The 25,625-nt window shown below is 39.5% G+C and overlaps 1 protein-coding gene across 11 annotated transcripts in view; it reads left to right on the top strand.

Annotated features, from left to right (window-relative positions):
- EBF1 (EBF transcription factor 1) overlaps positions 1-25,625 on the top strand; it is a 376,768-nt gene that overhangs the window by 16,563 nt on the left and 334,580 nt on the right. For all 11 annotated transcript variants that reach the window (XM_036915412.2, XM_057491234.1, XM_057491220.1 and 8 more), the window contains one exon: positions 8,704-8,772. In XM_036915412.2, the coding sequence (XP_036771307.1) occupies positions 8,704-8,772 (69 nt within the window). The remainder of the gene's footprint in view (positions 1-8,703; positions 8,773-25,625) is intronic.

Here is a 25,625-nt window from a genome sequence, read left to right as displayed (position 1 = left end):
ATATATTCTGAATAATTGGATAAAGCATGAAGATGCCACTATGTATCAGAGAAAGGCTACTAATTGCTTTGTTAGCCATGCAGGCTCTGGCTGGCTCAAAGCATGGTTGGCTCTTGACTATTACTGACCAGTCCACTTAGGGCTTTAGCTGCTACTTCAGCACGGGGGGCGCTTTATTTGCTACACATGGACGTGTAGGGAAAGTGGTCTTAAAACTCTACAGGTGGAAATAAAACAGAAAGGGCTTAATGTGTTTCCTTACTGAGATCCCAAATATTAACTTCTATGTAATTATGTATGTTTATAAAATTTTCCTTATTTTCTTTTTAAAAAATGTGCTTCTAGTATATTATTCTAAAATATACAGGACTTTTCACAAGTTTTCACTTCAGTGGTTTTTGTAAAACTTGTTAATTATTCCCCAAACAGGTTGCTTTTCTCTAACTCTGAAGCAGTAACAAAACCCAAAAATATGATAATGGGTTTCTTAGCAGATATTATTAGGCAAAAAACTAGAGTTATACTGTATACAACAATTGTACAATTAAAGCTGAGTTGTGCTTTTCATAATTAAATAAGTAAAATCATTTTGAAAAGCATTAAAAAATCACCTCCTTCAAATCACTACTTTTCTGACCGTATCTCTATTTTAGCTTCCCACCATTACCATGTCATTAGAATGAATTATCCATGTTTTGTTACATGTGATTTTAGCAAATAGGAGACAAACCGGGAGATGGATCTCGATCAAATGGCCAACTAATGTCTATATATGATAGATTTGCATCTCCTATGTGTACATGTTTGGACTATGCTAGAAATAATTCTGTTCTTGAAATATTTAAAGATATATTATGCCTTTCATGCACAAGCTTTCCCTCTATTAATGTAGTTTATATTTTTCTTGTTCTTTAAATTCATTGGTCCAATGTACTTTATTATGCTGGTTGGTATGCTTTACTGCTAATGTTCTTTCTATTTTTCAGAAACATAAAAATAGCAAAAATAAAAATCTCGAGCCGTTGAAGGCAAATGATGACGTTTGTACAGCGTGGCTAAGAGAGAAAAAGCCATATTCAAAATGTCATCCTGCTAGTGTTACAGATTACCGTGTTCCTGGCTGCCTATAGACATATAAGGGGTACTGTTTGTTTACTAGGCTGCCATGACCCTATTACACAAACCTGTCATCTATTGTGTGGCTAACAGTCTTTTAAATTGCAAATCTGATGCTCTTTAGGGGGCTTTAGGAAAAAAATTCTCACTTTCCACACCATCCTATTTCTCTTGATTTCTTGCCTGTTGTAAGTGGAAGTTGGGATGTGCTGAATTTGCACCAGGGGTGCAAATGCAGGCTCAATTATAAGCATAAAATTAGAGTCTGTTCACCATTAATCAGCTTGGCTAATTGCTATGCACCACCATTAGCCATATGGTGTGAAAGACAGCTTGCTCTCCCCAAGATGAAATTTCTTCATTGCAGACATGAAATAGTGAGGGCCCTGGATTTTAAAATAGCTTGTTTTAGATATTTAATTCCTAAACAACTTTCTGCAGTGCTTTTTATCAAGGCTAACGGCACAATAAAACTTTGCATTTATGTCACAAAAGCTGTATATTTATAGTACAGTGGAGCTACAGTAAAGGAGACAGAGAATTTAGATCGACAGGAAGGGGCTGGGGATGATTCTGTTTTGTTGTAGGCAAAGAAAAAGAAAAGAATGAGAAAAACACTAGGGAGTTGTGTCTCAGGTGGTTGCAAATTTAGAAAATCCATTTTGTTGTGTTGAGAGGGTAACCCCCTTACATGAGCTGGCTGAAGGACTTGCTGCCATTGCATTATAATTATTGCCTCTTTGAGACAAAACCTCTTTGACTTTGGTGGCTTGGAACTTTTTCCATGGAATTCTGGGAACATTTCTGCATTTTTGGTAAATTGGAACCCATCATACCAATCATCATTACATTTTGCTAATAGCTGGTGGTTAAGTTCTTAAAAAATTATGGCCCCATGAAGGATTTTTTTTTTAAAGCAGGATTCCATAAGGGATTTGATTGTAAGTGCATTTGACATCCTGTGTTTAAATGTGAAAGGAAAATAGACACTATGTTTCATAGGTGATCCCAGTTCCCAGCTCCCCCAGTCAGGCTGGAGCAGATTTTCTCCCTTTCTGGTGTAGAGGACAATTGCAGGGGATGGGTGTGCTGTTTAGGAAAGTATTCTTTTTCCATTATCAATCAATGCCTAGTTTCTTGTGGGACCTGAGGTTGGCCTGGTTCCTAAGATGGCCTGTTCTTCCTTCTTCTTTTGTCAGCTTATTCTGATTTTCTTTTTCAGTTTCTCATTTAAGCACGGTTTCTTCAAGAAAGCATCCGTGGCTCTTGGTCTGAGTAATGTTCCCTTGTTACGCATTCCTATCATATCCTGTGCTTTTCCTTCACAGCACTCAGCACATTGTAACTGTGTATCCAGGGCTTGTCTTCCTTTGCTGGACTAATTGCTCCTTGAAGGCAGAGAAATCAGTTTTCCTCTCTATTTTAGTTGTCCTGTGTGTGAAGTGGGGGAAAAATATTGCTTCTCTCATAGGCTGGTGAAGAATAAATAATCACTGGAAGTGTTTATCATGGTGCCTGATACATAGTAAGTACCAAAAGCCTATCGTTATTATTAATAGCAGTAGTGTTAGTATTAATATTACTAGAAGTGGTAGAAGTAGTAGTAATAGTAGCAGCATATGCAGTGCCTAGGTAAGCACCTGGCATGTAGCTGCTCAGAGTGAACGATGACAAAGTGAACACTGGAATGAAGCAAAGTGTTTACTACACATAAATGTACTTTGTCCATTCTTGCTGTGGTGGTTAAGGATATTTTCATTTATCCTTTTAGCACCCATGTCCAAAGCACTGTGGGATGCAGAGCCAAAAGGAACTGTGTGGGAGAGCTTACAGCTTAGCCTGGGAGGTGAGACCTGTATGCAGGGAGCTAGACCCACTGTAGAAAGGGCCGACTGGAGAGGGGGAGGCAAAGGAAGGTGGTTTTCTGGAGAAGGGAGGATGTACTTGCAGGTGAGTGGGAGCCCCAGAGATGGGGCGGAGGGTGAGCTAGGACAGGGAATTTAGAGGGTGTATGAAGAGGTATTTGTGCCCACTTCTTCATGGTCCAGGCAGGATTCCTCTGGGGAGAGGTCTGCAGACGGGTGAGCCTGTGGCTTGGAACTGGAAAGAGAGTGAGAGTGCAAGATAACTGACCGCACAGGTCCTTCCCCAAAGGTGAGAGTTGGAGCTGTGGGCTTCCATGGGATTGACAAGGATTAGTAAATAGAAGGAGAAGAGGCCATGGATACACTCTTGTGGAGCCATCACCTCTAGCAAGGAGGGGGATGTGTCTGAGAATTAGGAAAAAGAACGCTGAGCATACTGAGCATAGAAGTAAAAAGAGTGTGTTTCAAAGAGGGGAAGCCATCCACGTCATCTTAAGTGCTAGGGTGATCCGGATGCACGGGGAGCCTGAGAACACTGGAGAGCGGCTGGTGAACTTTGAGAGAGGGCATTCAAGGAGGCGCTGAGGCCTGGGAGCCGGATTTTATGGGGTTACAGTGACAACAAGCAATGGCGACTCTGGCAAGGAGAAAGTTAGGCAGTGAAGAAACTAACTCAAGAGAAAAGAAGGAGCAGTTTTTAAAAAGAGAATGGGAAAACTTGAAAATATTTGTAAGCTGAGAGCAAGAATGAATTTACCATTATTAATCCAACTGTCCAGATAATTCCTATTGCTCATTCTCTAGCCACCTTGGCTACATAGGTAAGACAATTCTGTGTTTTGTTGTAAAGCTTGGGGATGGAGATGATGCTTTTCTCCAGTTGCAAGAGATCTACTTCTAGGAAGAAGTTCTGTGTCACTGAAATGAGTATTTGCAGGTCCCATGACTAGGAAACATGTGAATGTTTCTTGCTCTCATTTATGAAGCTTCACATCAGCTCACAAGAGATATGCCACTTGTGTAGACTGCTAAGGAAGAGACCCCCAGGTTTTCCCTGGTTATGCAAATTGTTCAGGAGATGCATGATCCCACCAGAGGAAGGCTGCTGTTTAGAGTCCACAGTGTATGTAGAATACCAGGTGCTGGGTACCCACTCCTGTGACGGGCCATATTATTCCTGCCACTTGAGTTGAGGTTGAGAAGGGAGGTGACATAGTGGGAATTTTGCTGTGTGACAAAGCAAATTAAGAAACTTCAAGCCCCCCAATAGATGCCTGCTTTAAGGAGCAGATGTCAGGTGTGTGCCTGGTACAGTGCCTGCCACACATAGTAGACCCTAAAGCACACCGCTTTGAATGGATGAAGATCCATCAGTCATACAGCAAGGAGGACATATTTAGCTCTATGATTTCTTTCATTAACATGGTAACTTTTCCCTTGAAGTGCTTGTGCATCTGTTATCCCATGTACTGTGTTGTGTTAGCCTGAGCCCTCTTTGGCCTTAAGCTTAAGTGAATCTGTTCCCCCTTCATTCTGTCTTTCTTGGTTCATGCCTTTCTTGTATATGGTGGAGGTTGGGGTCCACCTTTCTTGGTCCATTTGAGTTCAGTATAAGGAACTGGGGGGCTGTTCAGCTTAGGGGAGGAAAGAGGCTAAGAAAGACAGTCATGGGGAGGAAGGACAGGCTGCTGCTCTGCTTGGCTCTGGGATTAGAACTAGGAAACTACAGGGAGGGAGATTTCAGTTAGGTCAAAAGAAGACCTTCTTTCCCCAACTGGGATTGGTTTTTAGTTTTTCAATAGGAAAACAGTATCGCAATACCAAAGCAGAAGACTCCAGAAGTATGGGAATAAAATATATACTCTCCATTCTCCCCACTTCTTATTCCACTCCCTATAGGTTACTTCTTAAGTTTCTATTTGTTCATTCATTCAGAAAATATTTCCTGAGGACCTGCTGCACATGGGACTCTGCTCCAGTTGCTGAGATATAGGGGTAAACAAAGTAGTCTAAGGCCCTGTCCTCATGGAGTGACAGACAATAGAGAAGACAAATAAATATAAAATATAATGTGGTGAGAGCTAGAATGAAAAGGAGGGCAGGGTAAGGGGCTAGAGAGCACGAGACTAGTCAAGGAAGGGATTTCCGAGGCATTGACTCCCTCCCTCTCTTTCCTTGTCTCATTTTGTTCACCTGGTAAAGGATCATACCATATGTACTATTCTGCAACTTGGCTTTCTCAATTCACAGTATGATGTAGACTTCTTTACATGGTAGCATGGACAAACCCACCTTCATTCTTTTTAACGTGGCACATAATTCCATAGGCACACGTATACACATGCACCCATTCACCTACACACATATATGCATATATGTGTACATTTTTAAAGTGGGCCTGTGCTGTAGGTACTCTTTTGTCACCACCCCAGCTGCAGAGCAGAGCCCAGGAATCCCACTTTAGGAACAATGGCTGTGTGCTGCTGTGACATGACCCGAGACAGGAAACCTGTTAGGTTATTTTTCATGCTTTGTATACATTTTCTTTATAAGTGTTAACTAAGTGGCCTCCAGCCCCTTCGTTCCATTTTCTCTTCTTTCCTTCATTACCCCTACTTTACTCCTCTCTTGTTCTTCCTTCTACACTTCTGTTGTTCGCATTTGCCTTCTTCCTGGGTCCCTTGGGGCACTGCAGGGAGAAGTGGCTCTCATTTATGCTGTGCTTTGGTTCATCTGGCTGTGCTCAAGGGTGTTTTCATTTTAAGGAGATGAAGACAGTGCTTAATCCAAAGGACCAACCTCAGGCTTAGTGTGGCCCTTGCTTGGGAGGGGTAGCTTGGTGTGTGGGGTGGAGCCGGAGTGAACCTTCCATCAGTAGTGCCTGCTCAGAGGGTCAGAATGGCTTCCTTCATCTGTCACATCCCTATTTTCTTGGACTGTATTTGCCCCGTACATTATGTTCATTCATGAAGTCATGAACTCATTCAATCAATCAATCAATCAGTCAATATTTGAGCCTCTCTATTCTATTCCAGGACTTATGCTACTCACTAGATAAATAAAATTGACAGTTTCTTCTTTTATGAAGCATAAGGGATAGTGGTGGGGAAGTGGGAGAAGAAAGATAGTTACAAAAAATACACAAATACATATGTAAGAATATAATGTGTATTGTGTTAAGTGCCCTGAATGGAAAAACCAGGAGAAACCTAATGGATGTCAGGGCTAGCCTCTTTGAGGAGGACGAGCGAGGCTGAAGCCTAGAGAGGGAGCAGAGGCTGGCTAGCTTGGGAGGAGTTGGAGGAGGAGCAGTCCAGGTGGGAGGTCAAACCGGTCGAAATTGGCCAGTGAGGCTGGAGCTTAGCAAGTTGGAGGAGAGTGACAGGAGGTTGGGAGGTGGTCAGGCGTCATGTCATGCCACAGATTTATCCTAAGTGCTGCGGGAGGCCATGACAAGGTCTTGGGCAGTGAAGGCACATAGTCCCATTGACATGTTGAAAAGATCACTCTGGCTGCTGCAGGGAGTGAAGAGTGGAGGCAGGAGACCAGAGGGAGGCCACTGTAGGAGTCCAAGTGAGCAATGAAATTAACCTGGATGAGGGTGGTGGCAGGGGAAGGAGAGAACCAATAGGCTTGAGATACAGACTCTAGCCTCAAATAATCATCATGCAAGTTGGAAGAGTCCCTGCAGGGCATTTAGTCTGAGCAGGACCACGGGCAGAGTTTGACCACCAGGGACTTGCACCACCTACTTATTTTGAAAAAGACACAATGGAAAATAGAAAGGAGAAACAGGCCTTCCCATGCATTGGTATTATCCCCTGGTGAAGGGGACTTGGGCTCTGTTGAAAGGCTGCTTTTGGAGACCGACTGCCTCTGCAGAGCACAGGGAAAGTTTGCTGAGACTTAAAGGAGGAGGAGGCTGGAGGGGGAAGGAGCAGGGAATGATAATCATGCTGGCCGAGCACTTAGTAGGGCCAGTCACAGAGTCTGGCTTTATACCCTTATTGCCTTGAAGCTGTGCCCCTACACATGGAGAGGTGGGTGCCACAGTCGCTCCATTTCACAAATGAGGAAACTAAGACTATGAGGTGGAATGCCTTGCTCAAGGTGACACAGGTTGCCCTGCTGATCCCGGAGCCAGTGTTCTTAACCATTGTGCTCTTCTGGTAAGCCATTGAAACACAGGTGTAGGGGACCAGGGTTCAGGGATGATGAAAGTCAGCTTTTAAATTATTTTTTGCATGCATCCCACCTACTGTACTTCTCATTCCCTGTTTCCTCATCTGCCTTGTAGGTATTGGGATACTTTGGGATTTTTGTCCTCAAAGTACTGGTAGAGCAGAGCTCAGGCCTGGAGGAAATAGTTTCCTCTGAATCACGGAAAGGTTTTAAGATGGATGGACTGGTTTTTAGCTGGAGCTTTGACAAAGGAGGCACAATTCTTACTATTGCTTTGTGAAGATATGAGAGACAAACAGAATTAGCACCAAATTTGGAGCTGATTCTCTTCTCAGATATATAGTTACAGCCAGGAAGGAAACTTCCCAACTTTGGCGAAAGACTCCTTATGCAGGAGTATATTTCTGGGTCTTGAAAATGAAGTTCAATGTTTGGCTCTCCCTAGCTCTCTAAATTTAGGCTCTATGATTCACTAAGTTGAATGCGTGTGTGTGTGTGTCCATGTGTCCAAAGTCGTGTTTTATTTGTGGTGCATGGTCATATATAACTCTTGGATAACTTCCTCACCTCCTTGACTGGTCAGATATGTGCTTCTGTAGTGTGCCTCTGGGTTTAGACTGGCCAGTGGACAAAGTTTTTATTTGCAAACAAGTCTCAGATGGATAGTTTTCCATTGACCATGGGTAATTTTTGAAAACCTTAATTTTTCACCCTTTAGCAGCATCTCTGCTTAAAAAATACAGATAGCCTTAAGGTCACAACTGGGGTGGGATTTTGATGGTGGGTGTTTTTCTTGCCTATGGCTGCCTTTTCTCTTACCTAATAAAGAACTTCCAGTCAGGGTTGTGCTAATCTTTGAATCAACTGGCCATAGTGCTTCCAGAAAACCGAAACAGTGGCTGACACAGGGCACAAAAGCCAGAGGACATGTGTATCTCCACTTTCTTATATCTTGCCTCTTCTTTGTCTTAATTTTGTGTTGTACTTATTCTCATGAAGATGGCTCAAAAGCAAACAGAGCTTTAAGGTTTTGGCAAGGCTGGGGTTGAAGAAAACATCCTGCTGAACGAGAAAAGGAGAAGAAAAAGGAATCTATTTAGTACAAAATGACTGGAGGGGGAGAAATCACTCATACCTCATTATTGACACATCCCACACAATTAGTGTGATCTTGAGGGAAGAACGTTTGAGCCACCCACGACTCTGAATATTCTCATTGGGTAGATGTAATAATAATGCATTTCACAGTGAACTCCTCCAATACCACAGGCAGTGATGGGGAGACCCCATCTTAGGCTGTCAGTCGTGGCACTGGGAGAGTCCCTCTTCCACCGTCTTTTGTTCAGGGAGAGGTTAAGCCTGGCCATTAACCCATAGGTGACCCACATAGAATTTTCTGTCCCAGGGATCCGTTGATTGCCAGGTATGGCTCTGTGGTAATTCTAGCATTTGCAACCCAGCAATTTGAACCTTCTGTGTGCCTAAATGATGATTTTATATTGTAATGGTTGTACTAAATCCTTTCGCTTTTGCTCCATAGCCGCTGTTGTGACAAGAAAAGCTGTGGCAACCGAAATGAGACTCCCTCAGATCCAGTGATAATTGACAGGTAGGGACCACTCTACTTTCACTGGATTTTCTTATTCCTCATTACAATGAAACACCTGCCTTGTGTCACTTATGGGTGAGGGTTAGGAATGCCTGTGGCCGAACTTTGCCTGTTGGTCATGACTAAGCTGTGCTGAGCTATTGCGATTCCTGGGAAAGCCATATGGAATGTTTTTTGGAGGCCTGTTTTCTTGGATTGCTTCGGTTTTGTGTCTGATTCATGCTCTTAAAGGAATATTTTTTTGTTTCCTGACTTTCTGTGGCTCAATCCTCATGCTGTGCCAGGAAGCTTCAGAAATAAAATAATAATAGTTTGTGATTTATGAAATGTGGTTGGGTGCTTATAAATATTTAACTTTTATTTGAAAAATGTTTGAATCATTATCACTTTTAGCTACAGTAGTCTGTTGGACGTAATCCATCTACATTTTAAGGTTTTATTTATGCATAAAAGCAGTTTTAAAGAGATCTGTGAACCAAGATTTTCTACTGTTATTTCCCAGGTTTGCTTGTAGCTCATACTGTATTGTAAGCTGATTAATTTATCCTGCTTGTCTTAATTCTTGTGTTTTTAAACAGATCCATATTACTAATCTGACATGACCAAGTAAATCACTGTAGAACAATAAATCTGTTTTAGTTGTTTGGTGCAATTTTCAGTCAGTGTGTGCACATATTATGCAAAGTTGCATTCCAAATATTCATTTTACATTTTAATTATTGAAATTCATTGTATGAAAGCATGTATGATAAACCAATTTGTTACATAGCATTACTCATTGAGAGTTAAATGGCCTGGAAGGTTAATAGATACTGTCAGTTGTCAGCTAGGAAAAGAGCTAGCACCCTCCACTAGCTGGAAAAGCATCTTGCAAGTAAGACTGACTGGTCCCTCATTGAGGACATCAACATCTAAACAAAAGTCCCTTTTTCTGTTTGGTAATACTGATTTTTGACAAAAGAAACCCCTACTAATCTATACTTCCAGGTCTTAATCTTTCTGGGGCTTGCGTTACCATTTTCCAGTAACTGAAAAAGTGTTTGTTTCAGCGTCATTTATGTCAAACTCTTGACTATCGATTTTGACTTATGTGATTCTTCAGGCTTAAACCCGATTTTGATTGTCAAATAGCTTTATAAAGTTTACATTTCAGTAGGTATTTAAAGTAAATACTCTCGCTAATGTTCATATATCTTTGCCTGATAAGTGAGTACTAATATATTTGATTCAGAATTATACATGTGGACCTTTCGTGTCCAGTGAGGTTGTATGCTCCCTGTGGAATTAGAATAGCTTGTGAATCTGTGAGAACAGACTTGCCATCCGCGCCATTTCTTTTTCTGCAATGGGAGAAAATCTTCAAATGAATAAGGTCAAAAACAAATGTAACCTTTATGCTGTTTCTTTCATTGAAATTCTTCTCTTCAAAATACTATTTGCTATTTTAAGAAAGTTTCTCTTACTCTTGTATTAAAAATCAAGCATTCTGATCAAAGCACCAGCCCAAATATTCCCTCAAACTTTGAAACTATAAGCATTTTGTTCTCCCACATGGTTCTTTTCGGTTTAGATGATGACAAGAACCCTACCTTGCCACCCGCAAAGAAAACACTTTTTTTGCTTGTGAATGGGTTAAGCTTTTAAGTTCTTCGTTTGGTTTTTAAGCCGTGACTCTGATATAGAAGGTTGATACGACTGTGGTTTGAATAACATTTGATTTTGACCTGTTACTGTGGGTTGCGATGGCCTAAGAAACTTGACTCAGCAGCTCTGTAATTAGCCCGGCCCGTGTTTTTGAAACAGGATTGTGTTACCTGGACTGCATTAGTGTGGCTTCTCTTGGTGCCGCCTTGCATCTGTCCCGGTAGGGTACTTAAAACCTTTTCTTGGCTGGGGTAGTTCAAACAATTTAGGCAAAATAAGTATGCACTTTATACTGTTGGTGTCTTTAGAGATATTACTCGTGACATTTATCCTTTTCATTTTTTTTCCTTTTTGGTTTGACAAAGTAGAAAACAGTGTGCAGCCTGTACTGGTCTCTTAAGAGAGGAGTATTTAAAAAACGGCTGAAACTCAAGAGAATCTCCAGAAGTCCCAACATATGTTTATTTGCTGGCTGTTACCACTGTCTCCCATGAACTGCCTTTTCAAGCAGTGATGCCAGCTGATATGCAAAACCCCATTTAGCTATTTTTATTTGCATCTGACTTTTTGGAATTTATTTGTCCTTCAGTCTGCCAAAGGTTTAAAAAGCTCCAGTCCCGTCTATGCTGATATGTGAAACTTTCATTTTTAACAATGAGAAAAGAGAGTAACAACAAGAAAAAAACTTACACAAGGAAGAGCAAAATAGAAAAGATTTTTCAATTCCATAAAATTACTGCAAAGAAAACAAAATGATGCCAACTGTGCTTGAATTTCACAGTTTCCAATTTGATTCCATACTACTGATTGTATAATATCTGCGTTACGTGCTTAGGGTTTGATTTGCTTTCAGATTTATGGATGTGAATCGCTGCATATTTTGTAAAAATAGGTTATGGGGCCTGCATTCAGTAGCAATAGTAACTGTTTTTATAAGATGCATGCAATATGCAATTATGGAGCTAGGGTACAGGCAATCATTGTGTTAGGATTTAGCATAGCTTTAACACACAGTCACCTTTTGGGCTCCAATAATTTTTAGCTCCCTTTGCTTGTCCTTCAGATTTTGGAAGAACACTGCTATTTTTATCAGCCAAAAGACTTTTAGCAGTGGTTATTCAGGAAAACTATTTATAGGACAGACAGAAGAGGCTTTCTGGTCATACAGCAATGGTGCAGGGTAAGCTCTTTCTGTATTAAAATTTGGCTGTTTTATTTGCTGCCAGTGATTTGGGGACATCAGCTTGGCATATTCTATCAAATAAGTGGAATTAACAAAGTCAGGAGTTGCCTACTGTGATTTAGAAGATGGGTTTCTACTTTACTTTTTTTTTATAATAGCATGCAACGAACTAAGAAAAATATGACCCAAACTCTTTTTACGTTTGTGACAATTTGTCAAGTCAGTTCAAAAGAGTTTAGAGGAAAATGTCTATGAATGTAGGAAGTGTGCATCTTGAGTTGACTGCCAGGTTATATTTCTGCCTGATGCCAAATGGCTTGATTAAGAATTATAAAACCCGGGCTGTGCCCAGTGATGCAAATATTTGGGCTGTGTAGACATGGAAAAAGTCAAATGTGTTACATTTAATAGCTGATGACCAGGAATTAATAACAGCAAATTTTATTATTGTTGAGGTAAAGGGCTATGTGTGGTAATTATTGTTAAAGTAAAAAGTAAAAAATGACTTGCAGTTATTGAATTAAAGTGGAGATTGATTTAACATATTCACTGAGTAACTCATATTTGAATTTAAAAGGTTTGCAATAAAATTCATGTTTAGAAATTGAATAAAGTGTAGTTTTATTACCACACTGAATATCTTTGTGTCCTAACCTTTTTCCTTGGAGTTATCTTAGTTCAATAAATAAAACCTCATTAGACTATTCCCATTTCAACGAGTTTATTAAATTTTGCAGGAGTAATTAGCATAAGCTGTGCTAATTTTTCTGGAAGACTAATGAGGGAGGTTCTTAATTAGGTTTACTTTGTAAGAATCAGAAAAGATGATAATGACAAAAGTCACATAGGGGAGTCTGAATTAGGAACCCAGTTTTTCTGAATCTATAAAAAATCTTCCATTTTCTCTGTGGAAACTTCTTTATAAATGCATGAACTGAATATATTAAGTGTTCAGACTGTTACACCAGTTCTAGTTCATTAGAATTACCACCCATTCTTGCTTTGCTTCACAAAACTCTTTATTCTCCTACCCCTGAGTCACTCAACTATCTTTGAGCAATGATATGGATGAATACAGATGGCCTCACAAAAACATTTCTTTCTCCAAATTGTATTGTAGGCTTCCTTTCACCTAGAGCCCTAAGTTTCCGGCTGCCTTTGTGTTGCTTATTTCTAACAAGGCAGGATACAGGATGGCTCAGTGTTTGTTTGGTTTTTCAGTTTAGAATTAGTGTGTTTGATGAAATAGTTAGACCATTAAGGAAAGGGAGAAAATAAGAGCCTAATTTTTCATGCCCTTGTACTGTGGATCCTGAGAAATTACCAAGTGGAATTTTTTTTTTCTTTTAGTAGATAGAAGTAATAAAGTATGAAATTTCTTTTCAGATATGTTGTCCTATCTTCCTTGAGTTTACATGAAGTCCTTTTGAGATATAATGTGGCTGGAGTAATGTGCAAGCTTCAAGCTCCTCACAGCCAGTATGAAAATATGGATTTTAAAAGCTGACCAAGATACCTCTAAAGATTTTGGATTTGCTTATTGTTACAGTAGCTGTAACAGATGTGTCTTCCTCTTTCATTTAAGATCCGTATCTCTATGTTTTGAGGTAGGCTACATAAAAAAAAAACACACAAATTTTGTAAAATGAAAACCCTAGTTTGTTTACAATTACTGTTTTTCAAACCACACTTACCCCTGGGGTCTCCTAAAAAGAAAAGGAAAGGTTAAAAAAAAGCCTAGATCCAGGATTTTCTAGATCACTTTCATTTAGGTAACACTAGTTGCATTTGTTTCATAGTTATTGTCTGAACTAGAATGTCCAAGAGTGGAGATATTAGAACGCTTGTTATAGCTGCTGGTTTTACGTGATGTACGTCATGTGAATGGAAAAGCTTAACCAGAGTTGTTGTGAGAAATATTTTGTTTAGGATTGATTCTTCATCTAAAAAGTATAAATGTTCTTTAGGACTTTTTAGAAAAGTGCAGTGTTGTCTTATCAACAAGCTAATTTATTGATTAAATTGGCCCCAGTGTATTTATATTTGTCCATCTGTATGATAGGAAGACAATGGTAAAAAACTTTAGAATTACTTTTATTTTTTAAACCATTGAGTAGAGTGGGGTATATCCTAATTCCTGTATTGACAATCTTAAGATTGTGAAGGCATCTGACTCCTCAGTGCAACCTGTATTTTATCGTCATATGTAAATCCCAAAACTCATTACAAATTTTTTCTTTCTTATGTTCTGTAAAGTCCTCAAATAACATGAACATAAACATACACTTGGATTAAAATTGCAAATCAGGTGGTTAGTCAGTTTCATGGCTTCCTGTCATTGACCTTTCAACTATTATTATTTTGGTCTTTGTCCAGTTTTTAGAAGAACCAGCCACCAAACAAAATCACTCTGTAAAATATGCAAATGGCTGTCTGGGGTGCAAAGAACCAGTGGTGTAAATGCATTTCTCTACGTTCTGATAAGCCTTTATACCACCTGATTTTATAACCTTGAATGCTTGGTTTAAATAAAAGGAGGAGGAATTCACCCTTTAAAATTGCCCCAGACAGCATAATTGCTGTCTCCTTGGTTGCTTTGAGAGTTTCGCATTTTTCCAAAAGTGAAAAGCCAGCATCAACACCAAGCATGAATTTATGGTTGTTTATTAACCCTAGTGTACTTAAACATTTGTTTTCTCAGTGGGAATTCATATGTGATTATTAGCAATGAGACTTACGTGAAAGAGCATCATTCTAAATTTTATCACATATCAGATAATACCATTCTGAATATGAGATGAGCCCTGTACATTTGTGTGCAGTTTGATACTGTGATAAGAAAATAACGAATACAATAAGCTAATAGCAGTCTATATTCCATTTGCTATCAGCTATTCCCAAATACACAAGCAGGATACATTAAAATGCATTTCAAATACACTGACAATATATCATAATGCAAAGTACTTGTGCATGGTATAATACTATTGCAGACACTGTATAATGAACAGCAGTGGTTTTCCTGTAAAGGAAATAATGGCAGCAACTTCCAAGAAATGTATTTAGCAGTGCTTCAGAGAATCAGTGGTCTATATGTATAACCGACCTGGGCATGAGCTCGTGGTGTGGATTTCTATCCTATGTCACCATACTTTTGCTTTTGTAGCAGGTCTGGAAAAATACAGAAAAGCAATGCAAAGTCCCCTGTGTGTCATCCAGCAACTTTGCAGTTTGTGATGAGAATATATCACCATATTAAATACGCTTTTACTTTTCTAAAAGAAATTGCTTAGAATGAAAATAAAAACCCAAAAACCCTCCCCAAATGCAACTCTCTATTGATAAATTCCCCTTATTTCTCCCTGCTGCCAGCATCTGACCAAACTCTCTAATAAATATTGGCCAGATTTTAAAAACTCCATTTAGCGGTTCCTGCATATAAAGAGATGGCATTTTGCTTCTTTTAATTTGCATGAGGTATTATCTGAAATAGACTACTAATTCTTCCTTCTCTCCCCTCCCCCTGTCCCATCCCTCCCTTTTCAAACTGTGTAACTATATCCTGTCCAGGACAATATAAAAGTGACCTAAATACTCCAGTTGCAATCAATGAAATATGGTGAACAGGACAGGCTTTTCTTTGGTTGCTTACTGCCTTTAAAGGTGTGGGTAGATGAAGATAAATCTTCCTCTCAAAGTCTTTCTCTAGTTACAAGGCTTTGTCCAGAAGCAAATGAAGGTTTTAATGTTACAGTACTTATTGTAATAGAATTTTAATTGCCTTAACCCTGCTAAAGTGTGACGCTGACTGTGCGTGCATGCATATTCTAAATGGGGAGGGGAGTCAAGCCAAAAAAAAAAAATCTCTGCATTTTTTTCCACGGTTGGGGGGTGGGGGTGGGGTCATATATGGTAAATGATGCAAACTTAATGAAACAGATTCTGGGGAAAAGAATGCCAATGGCGTTTCATCCGAGTAACGTGTAGGCCACTTTCAGTGGGGACAGTGTAGTAGTCTTCACTGTGCTTTGGGACTATTTTTGAAGGTGAAGTGCTTGGTTCCAGTTCCAAACTTGCCTCCAAACCCTACTTGGAAAGACTTAACTAGACAAGCTGGCAAATTATACAGCTTGATCCCACACAATAACCTCCAAAATGGCACGCTGTAACTGTACCATCCCGCTAACTGTTGGGGGCACAATGGTTTTGTGATATTATCTAAAGTAATAGGGTTAGCCAACACATCTTTAATAAGATATTGTTCGTGCCTTTGCCGTGTGCTACACAGCAGCCTCTCACTCGGTGGGCCTTTTGATTCCTCTCAATAAGATTATTTCAAATACTCTAATCCTGAATCATTGACGTGAATACAAAAGCGTAGTGACATCTAATAGATGCCTCTTAGCTTTGCTTTTCCTCTTGTTCCTTTCCTTTTTCTTCTCTTTTTACCTGACAAAAAGCTCATAGACACTTGGGCTCTGCCTCTCAGTAGCAGCGTGGGGGCTCCTCATGAAACAGAAAGGAGGCAAAGGACGGACAGAGGCTGGGGAGCTACAGAGCCAAGGGCCATAGATTAAAGGTAAATGCCCGTAAATCCTACTCTGTACAAGTACTTGTTCTTTTATTGTTTTCTTTAACACGTTCCTTGCCAGGACAGGGCAAAAAGAGAAATAATAATCCAATGGCACATTGCATCTTTAATCTGGACATTCATCACTCTACATTTTGTACAAGGTTGTGTCAAGATTCTACAATTTTGGCTCAAGTGAAGGTTGTGGTGTTTAAAAGAAATGCCCTTTAATCAGTATTGGGATCCCTCAAGAACTTTTTGTTCATTTGCTGCTCTGTTGATCAAATACTTATACTATGTGTGTGGGGCGGTGGGTGCTCAGGTCAGAAGAGCTGTTCTGTAGGGTGTGAACACCCATGACGTGGCATTTCAAATAACTTTTCTTTCTTTTTTAATCTGAATTGAAGATTATCGAAGTGAAGTGTTAGGATATTTTGTTTGTGATGTTAGCTGCTCGTTTACCTGTGGCCTCGCTCCCTGTTGGTTCCGAGTCCCCTGCCTGTGCTGAACAGTGAGCTCTGCTCAGGCTGATGAGACGCGGCGAGGGGGCGGGACCGCAGCTGCGTAACTGTGCTCATGGCCAGAGGTTGTTCCCCTTTCCGCCTTTTCAAAGCAACTGTGATTTGACTAGAGCTTTTATTTTAACACTATCTCAATATCAGACAATCATGTTACTTGCAACTTACTAATGTTCAACAGAACAATAATTTCCCCCTAATTTTAATATGCTTTCCATTCATTAGTATTCTAGATCTGTTAGTAATATCTTGAAACATGATTTTTAATAGTCTTGGATGCACTATTGATGGAAGGCCCCTCACACCATGGAAAGTTAGTTTGGAGAACCCTGGACCTACATTGTTTGGTTATTCTCACATGGACACACATACACGCACTCATTACAAAGACAAAAACACAGATGAAATATGGGAAGGTTTTTTTCTGCATTTATTAGGAAGCTCTTTAGAAAAGAAAGTTTGTTTTGAGAGTTAATCTGGTTATCTCTGAAGCTATTACAAACAGTTGAAAACCTGTTTCTCTACACAATGCTAGTGTTTTCTTAAAGCCAGATTCTAATCTCAGATGTATGACATATGAGTTCAGAATATCTTTAAAAAACTGAGTCCTTCTTTTGTGGCTTTAGGGGTGAGAGTGTCCTATTCTGACCATCCACATGTTCTCTTAAAAACCAGTATCTAAATTCTGGTCTAAGAGCACCTTAACATAAAATCTCTAACCATTATGAGTTTAATAGTAATATATATCTGAATGATATTTGCAAAGTTTTAGAGACTTTTAAGGTGTGCTATTTCAGAGAATTCTCTTCACACAAATGTGGGGGCACGGATTAACTTCCTTTTCCAGATCTTTAAACTGAGGCACACAGCCTAAGGAAATGAATTAGTGATGAGGCAAGTGAGTAAAGACTCCATCTCCTAGCTCTCAGCTTGATTTTTTCCTTCCTCAATTGCCCAATTAAAAAAAATTTTTTTTTCAGTATTTCATGCAGTCTCATTTATTTTCCTTGGTATCAACCTTCCCATGTAGTAATCTAAACCTTTCTACCTAAACAGTTTTCTTAGGTCAGGCACTTAACTTTTGAGATTAAAAAAAAAAAAAGAAATGACATAGTTGAGATCTTATGTCTTCTTTTAGTTTGATGAAACCATTGTGTGGTTTCATTGGGAAAAAATAGGCACTCATCCAAGGAGCTCTCTGGGAGGGGCAGAATATGGTGGAAAGGGCATCGGTTTTGGAGTCCATTGGCTGGAGGATCAGATTCCTTCTCTGCTACCTACCAGTACCTGGGTCTCAGGGAACTCAAGTTTTCCCATCTTTAAAATGGAAAAAATCATTTCAGTTTGGAAAAGTTGTGAGGATTAGAATAGCTAGCATAGGGCCTGATATTCATGTGCTTGAAATCTGGCAATTTGAGCATAATGTGTTCCACGTGGATTGTTATTCTTAATGTGATGATTGCTACATAACTTTCTTCTAAGCAAAATTACCGTACTGAAGTTTATCATGGTAGCTATGTGCCCTTGGATGATCACTTACTCACTTTTTTCTTTCTGCAAATATGTATTGAGCCTCTACTCTATGCTATTCAGCATTGGGGATGTAACAGTGAGTAAGACACACGATTCCCGCCCTCACGGAGCTTTCAGTGCTTCAGGGTTGGAAAAAAAAAAAATAATACATTGGAATAGTAAGTATGAACAAAGAATACATTGATTTTTTTTGAAAAATAGGAGAATGCTATGTTAGTAGAAATCATGATGCAGAGGAAAAATATCCCAGAGTTGAAACTGACTTATAGCTCTTACTCAGGGGTACTGAACTTGGGCAGACTCCGTGGCTTTACTGCACTCCTCTGAGACAGTCTACACACTGGTTCAGAGCTCAGGCTGTGGATTCAGGCCACCTTGGGTGAAATCCCAGCTCTGCCAAGCTTAACATCTGGGCTCTGGGCAGATCCCTGAACTTCCCTCAGCAGCTTCTTCATCTGTAAGATGGGGATAAATCTAGTAGTTCCTACTTTACAGGCTTGTGGTGAGGAATAAGTAGATAATACACAGAGAGTACTTAGCACAATGCCTGGCACATAGATCATATTGAGTAGAAGGTGGCTGTTAGTTTTAAAATAGGGCTGGAATGAAGTGATCTTTCAGACCCTTTCCAGTTATGAAATTCTAATTTTCATTCCCTCTGCTGTTGCTGAGGCAGACCAACTCCCTGGGATGTGGACCGTAAGCCCCAGAGGGCAGTTGTATGTGTGTGTGAGTCGCTGCTGTATCCCCAGCCCTCAGCACAGTGCCTCTCTGCTGTACAGTAAGTGCTTAGACTATGTTTTTGTGAAATGAACAAATGAAAGGAGCTAGACGTGCAGTTGTTGAATCTGGTGGTCTTATCTCTCTGCATCAAGACAGGCTTGTTATAACTGCACAATAAAGTGAAAAGGCATTGCCATTAAAGAATGATGAGAAACAGAAAATGTAAGATAAAATATTAAATTTGTTACACTTAAAAGCGTTAATCTTCACACGATTACCATGCAAATCTCCTCATTGCCTAACTCTTTAATTGATCAAGTAAATCACAGAGCAGACAAGTAAGTGGAAAACCCTGCTGTTGACATTCTCACAAAGCACATTTTCAAGAATATATTCTGGTAACTAGTATGCCTATTACACACAAGAACTTGAATTTAAAAACACAGACTATATATAGAGAGAGTATCCTTTGCAAACAAGCAGATTTCAGAGAGTCGGGGGGAAAGCTCTATTTTTATATGGCAACTTGGTGATCTCCCATTATTATAGCAAATGTGAAATCAGCATTAGGGCAACTTTTGTTGCAGCAGTGCCTGGGTTTGATAGAATGTTAGAAGACAAGAACTCACCATTTTTTCCTTTCAGGCAGGTACAATATTGACATGCTACTTTGGTGATTGAAGGGTTAACAAATTCTCTCTCTCTCTCTCTTTCTCACTCTCTCCCTTCCTTCTTCTCTCCCTCCCCCAATCCCATCACGTGCCTGGTTGACTCTGAGAGTAGGGGCTTGAAGTTGCCCACAGGGCATCCCTTTTCCCAGCCTTCTCCAAGGCCACCTGGGCAGATGGTAGCTTGCCTCCTGTCCTCAGGACAAAAAATCCAGTCAGGCGCCACACATCTGTGGGTCTCTCTGACCTGTGTCTGAGCTGGAATAGGGAGGAGAAGGCTCACATTTGATAGGCTCCATCTCTGTGGCTTTAGGGGGCTTCTGCATCTACTGGAGGAAGTTCTTCCTTATTTTCAAGATAAGGTGTCATTCAGGAAAGCAATGTGCTGAACTAATCAGGTTAACTGAGAGGCCTGGATTCGTCCTCATTAAGCCTAACTCTTCTTCCCGTAAAGGCAGATAGTGCAGACAGACAGATTACACATATGTTAGTTTTCTCCCCAAAGCCCATGAAATCTACAGGCGTCAGTCAGGGTAAGTAGGTTCAGCAGAATGTCATTCAGGGTATTTGAGCATGGATTCTCATTAAACAGCATAGCATTAAGCCAAACAAAATAAAAACAAAAAGCAAGCTCTTCTCATGATTAAGAGAAGAGCACCTTCAACGTCTGATATCGTCTTTGTTTTTCTTAATGTCAAAGTAATCTCAGATCTGGCAGGAATGATTGGTGAAGAATCCTGAGTATTTCCCAGCTATTTTATTTAAGATTGAAACTCAAAAAAGAAAAAAATCTCATTGTGATATGTTGCCGGTGACAAGGAGTTTCTTAGGCTGTGTTCCGATCTTTGGCGTCCATGCTGGACACTGGGGCCCTTGGCGCTGGTTATTAGTATCTGGAGCCTCCCTCTAGAGCAGCAGAGGGGAGAAGAAAATAGAGCTGGTTCAACTGAATTCTGTGAAGGGCGGGGCTTTCTCCTGCCTTGTCTGCATCTCAAATGATTTGTCGTAGTGTAATTTTAAACACTATCATTGACTGTTCTTTCTTTCCACCCGACCTCTTTCCCACTTTTTTTTTTTCTTGGAAGTTCCAGGAATGACTTCAATTATCTCCACAATCAAACTCTCATTGCTGCCTCTGTGAAAGTCTGTAGTCATAGATTGTAGGGATTATTTTCTTTAGCACTTGGGGTTAGAGAAACCGGTTGCTTCAAACGAGAACCAGCTGCTTCCACAGAGCCTTACTTAATGGGGAGCCACTTTGTACACAAATCTTCGCTCAGGTCAGTCATTATGCCAAGAACCAATCAGCGGTGTCTGCTCTATCACCCTTTATTAAATGTCGAGCAAGGAGTGATTTGTCAGATATGATAATAATAATGATAATTTATAAAAACACACCCTACATCTTTAACTTTGCTTCTACTGAACACTTGCATTTAAAAGGAGCATTTCTCAAACTTCTTCTGTTGCTAATTATATTGTAGACCTATTTACCACCTCTCTCATAGATGGGTGGGATGTGTGTGTGCAGCTTTAACCTCCTCTAAATCTAGAAAGTAAAACTTAGCTGCTCTTTCAACATCATATTTTATCTGATAAGCACAGTAGATACATGAAAGGTAGATAGCCAAGTTGTGGATCCCGCTAATACAGCAAACTGAAGGGCAGAGATTACTGCTATTACCAAACATCTTTTATGCCATCTTGTAAAATAAGAATGAGGGTGAGCTACCATATATATTCTGCTGTCTTTCCTGGTTTGTAGAAATCGGTTTGTTGTCATACCGTGTTAATCTCTAGCAGCACCAAGCTCAATTCGAAACGAGGAAAGTGCTTTCACTAGTTGACAGTACAAAGTACTTTGGAAGCATGCAAAAAGGAAAAAAAAAAAGCTTAAGAGACACAGAAAACCACTGTGGATATTCAGTTCTGAGAATGACTTGTCTTTAGGACCCTGGTTATATTTTTATAAGATAAATTAATCTGTGGCTGCAACATTTATTAAATCACAGTTTGAAGGATGGAAAAAAAAGAGCACCTTCATGAAGATTTAAAAAAAATCTAGTTTAACCAAATTCTGTCTTACAAATGTGAGAGATTACTTTGCGTCATTAATAAAATATATGGCTAATTTAAAGACAATTTTTTCATGCTGACATCAATGCAATAAAACAATTATTTGAAGAGAGGGTGAAAATTTAAAAATTTATTCTCACAGGAAGTTTGATCAATAAATTGAACACTGGTGTATATGCTTTTATTTGTTTCATTTTTAGGATTTCCAGATTGAAACAAGGTTTGGGTAAAATTTTATTTAATGATTTTTTTTGTTTACCAATAGTTTGATTATGTAATGTCTCTTTAGTTCAAACTGTGATTTTATTGTATATTTCCTGTATCTGTATTAAAAAAAAATTCTGTGGGTTTTTTAATATAAAAAACAAATAACTGTTATATTTCCAGTCACTCAAATTTGAACTGAATTTTACTTCCTGTTTCAAAGGTCAAGGCAGGCTGACCTCAACAGCAGTGTGGAGGCTGCTGAATTATTCATATCATTGACTTTGTGTCAGCTTCCACATTTGTGGAGAGGGATGTTTTATTCATTTATCTCATTTAGGGTTCTTCTCTGCACCTGTTTCTACCATTAAGTACCCTGTAATTTGCATTTGATGCTAATTTAGTTTCATATCAGCCTGGTCCCCCCTTGTTAATTTAATTTTCTAAGACCCTTTTCATTACAGTAGAACTGTTTTCCTCTTTAAAGCAAACATCTATACAAGTAATTGTATAAACTGCCTTTTAAATAATATCTTTGAGAAGATTCCATCGTTTAATTCCTTAATTCCTATAATTAGCCATGGTTTGATTAATGTTTCAAAGGGTTAAATTAAAATGCAGAATTACTCAAATGCATACTTGAATAATTTCTTATATACAGCAGTGATAGTGTTTTGGTACTCTTCCTGATAATTTTCAGAACAGTATGTCTTAACAGCAGTAATTTTCTTTATTTAGAGTGCTGTTCAGTTTACTAATAGTAGTTTCTTTCAAGTCATGGTGCTCTCAGCATTACTTGTGAGATATTAATTTTTTTTTCATCAAATTGCCATAGACAGTAGCTTAAATATGTTTCTTCAACATTAATAATATCATACCCAAAATAATCAGCACAGAATTGAGTCTGATTCCTTGATATGTCATGGAAATTGGCATGCTGAATTTCAGGATTTTATATGTGTGCTGCTCGTTTTTTCAAGTGATTTTATTTCTGTTTGCTGCTCAGAGTAGAGATTGCCTGGGAATTTCTTAGTTTCCCAGATACAGTTGTAGCAAGCTTTTGTTTGTATCTACAAGCACCCATCGGGCTTCAGTTGCCACCTAGATATTAGAAGTCATAGCAGGTGCCCAAATGAAATGGTGGCTACCTTGGTAGGAGTAGCTACATCCCTGGAGTGTCCACTGGGGATTTGGAGGAGGTCATGAGCAACTCATATAAGACACATGTGCAGCCTTCTGATTGTAAGAAAGAGTCCTCCAGTCCTTTGCCTGTAACTGTTTGGAAGATCCTTGACACAAAGGTGTCAGTAATTTGTATAGGTTCTCTTAGAGGTGGGCATTTAAAACAGGGGTAAGAATTATGAATGCAAGTTCTAAGGTACATGAGAATGATGGCGGAGGAGAAGTTGTGGCTGTGGCTGCATGTTACTAAGAAATTTGCTCACACTCCACCATAGCTCTTCTTTCCACTGGGCTGGATTGGTTTTATCTGTTGCTCATATGCTCTGGAGATACCAAATGGTGCAGTCGCTTTGGGTTTCCAGAAGGATTTCAGGCCTATTGAAACTGGAGTTTGAAGGTAGCTTCTCTTGTTCTCTCAGTTATAAATGATTCCCAGGGCCTCCCACAAACAACTTTGTAATTGTGGAAAACTGAAAGGGAATCTCTATTTTCCAGCAGACAGCATCAGCTGTCTAGCTCCCAAACAGGGCTGTGAGAGGACTGTGTGTTTCCTACAGGTGCCCTTCATCTGGGGACTTCTTGGGTATGCCCTATCAGGATGAATTTCTTACATCCTATGATTCATTAAGCTAGCTTTGTGCTTCTGCTGATTGGCCTAAAACAATGTGAGAGTTTTCAGGACTGAAATGTGAGATTTTTATTCATTACTTACTGATTCTCTCTTCTTCCTATTTAGAATATCTAATATCTTTGTAGTTTGGGCAAGTCTGTAAGCTCCACCAGAAAAGTCTCCTGGAGGTTTGATGAACAGCCAAGTTTAAAAAACAATAAGGAATATTTGCAGAGCTCATAAGAATGCAGGCAAGGTTTTCCTTCCCAACTCTGGCTGAGGCTTGGAATACTGCTATTGAAGTCTCATCTCTTTGGTGAAGAGCCTTTGGTCTTTCTTAAGACATATATAACTTTGGGAAGGCTAAAACTTTAATGTATCTATCTCTTTGAGGGAATTACATAAAGATTTTGCATGGTCTTAGCTCTTTTCAGTTTACAGAGCTCTTTGACCTATATAGTTTTAGTTCCCATGACAATACTGTGAGATAGGCAGGGGTTTTTGTACCCATTTCCCAGATGTGGAGAAATGAGTAGTTTAGGTTCATATAACTAATACATAACCCAACCAGTCTTGAGGGCAGGTTTTCTGAAGAATCTAAGTTCTTGTAGGAAGAGACCAGGTTTCCATTTGAGCTGAATGAACTCTCAGAGATTAGTCCAATCCCTTCATTTTACAGATGAGAAAGCTTGAGGCCCAGAGAAGCTCAGTAACATGGCCCAAAGATCTAATTAGCCTCAAAGCCAGGCCTGTAAGCCAGGTCCTTGGCTCTGATTCCAGTGGCCTTTCTGCTACTACTCTGGGCCAGCTGGGTCCCGCTCTGCTCTTCATTTCATCTTGTGTGAGATCAGCTTCAGGGAAAGGTATGACATGTATTTACTGGATTTGGGTCCAAGGAAATTTTGGGTCTCATGAGCTCTGTATCTCCAGCAAGACTCTGCATGCTGCACCCCACATACAAAGAGCAAGGGTTAAATTGTTTCTAAGAAATTATAAGTCCCCAAGCTATAGAACATCCCATCTTAAAGTATTACTTTATTTCTGAAAGCTCACATATTTCATTCATTTATAACTGTGCTTGGTCATGCTGTCATAAAATAGAAATTTTTGTTTATATTTATTGGAGGTTTTCATCAATAGTCATCCTCCAGTTAGACCTCCATAAAAGTTCTTTCTATTTGTGAGATCTCCTCATGAGCAGGTGTCTCTATTATCTGTCTCTGGAAGGCACTGACATATATAAATATTGAACTTGGCAATTTTCAGAGTAAGTCCTAAATCTAAAAATTATCTTATATTTAAACCTAAACAAATTTAATAAACTATCCTTTCCAGAAATAATAAGAGGAATGAGACATCATTGTAGAATATAATTCAGAAGAAATCATGGTGAAAGGGGGAAAAATACATTGAACTTCCCCCTACTCAAAACTGCCTTTGGTACAGTGTTGCCTGAGCAGATTTGCCACGCATTTTGAACTTCCAAGAAGATGCAGAAGTCAAGTGTATGGGGCCGAGAGAAATTAGGGGCTCCTGGGTGTAGTCTCAAGCTGAACTGCAGCAGAGTGACTCCAAAAGGCAAAGGGGCATTTACCTGGTAAGCTGGCAGGTGGAGGTGGGCAATCAGCACTTTTGTACTTTTTCAGGATGTCGGGGGAAGGACGTAGCAACAAACATGTCAGCCTCTAAATCATACACCTGCCCGCCCTGCATAGAATGATTGGACTGATTTGGATCTTGGTTCCAATATGTGACTGAACACACACAAGAGCGAAATCTTTTTCTCCTATATCCACTGTCTCGTCATTCAGTGCCAATGCCCTAGTCTGAAGAAGATGAGATTTTGAATTTAGGTGTCTTCTTTTCTTTTCTTTTCCTCTTTCCAAATTATCATAGACCATCCAACAAGCTGAATCCCCTTGTGCTCCCAAATATTTTGATA

This window comes from Manis pentadactyla, chromosome 2 (assembly GCF_030020395.1).
Source record: "Manis pentadactyla isolate mManPen7 chromosome 2, mManPen7.hap1, whole genome shotgun sequence".
Taxonomy (NCBI): domain Eukaryota; kingdom Metazoa; phylum Chordata; class Mammalia; order Pholidota; family Manidae; genus Manis; species Manis pentadactyla.
The sequence above is the reverse complement of the archived record's forward strand: the minus strand, read 5'-3'. Positions and strand labels throughout refer to the sequence as shown.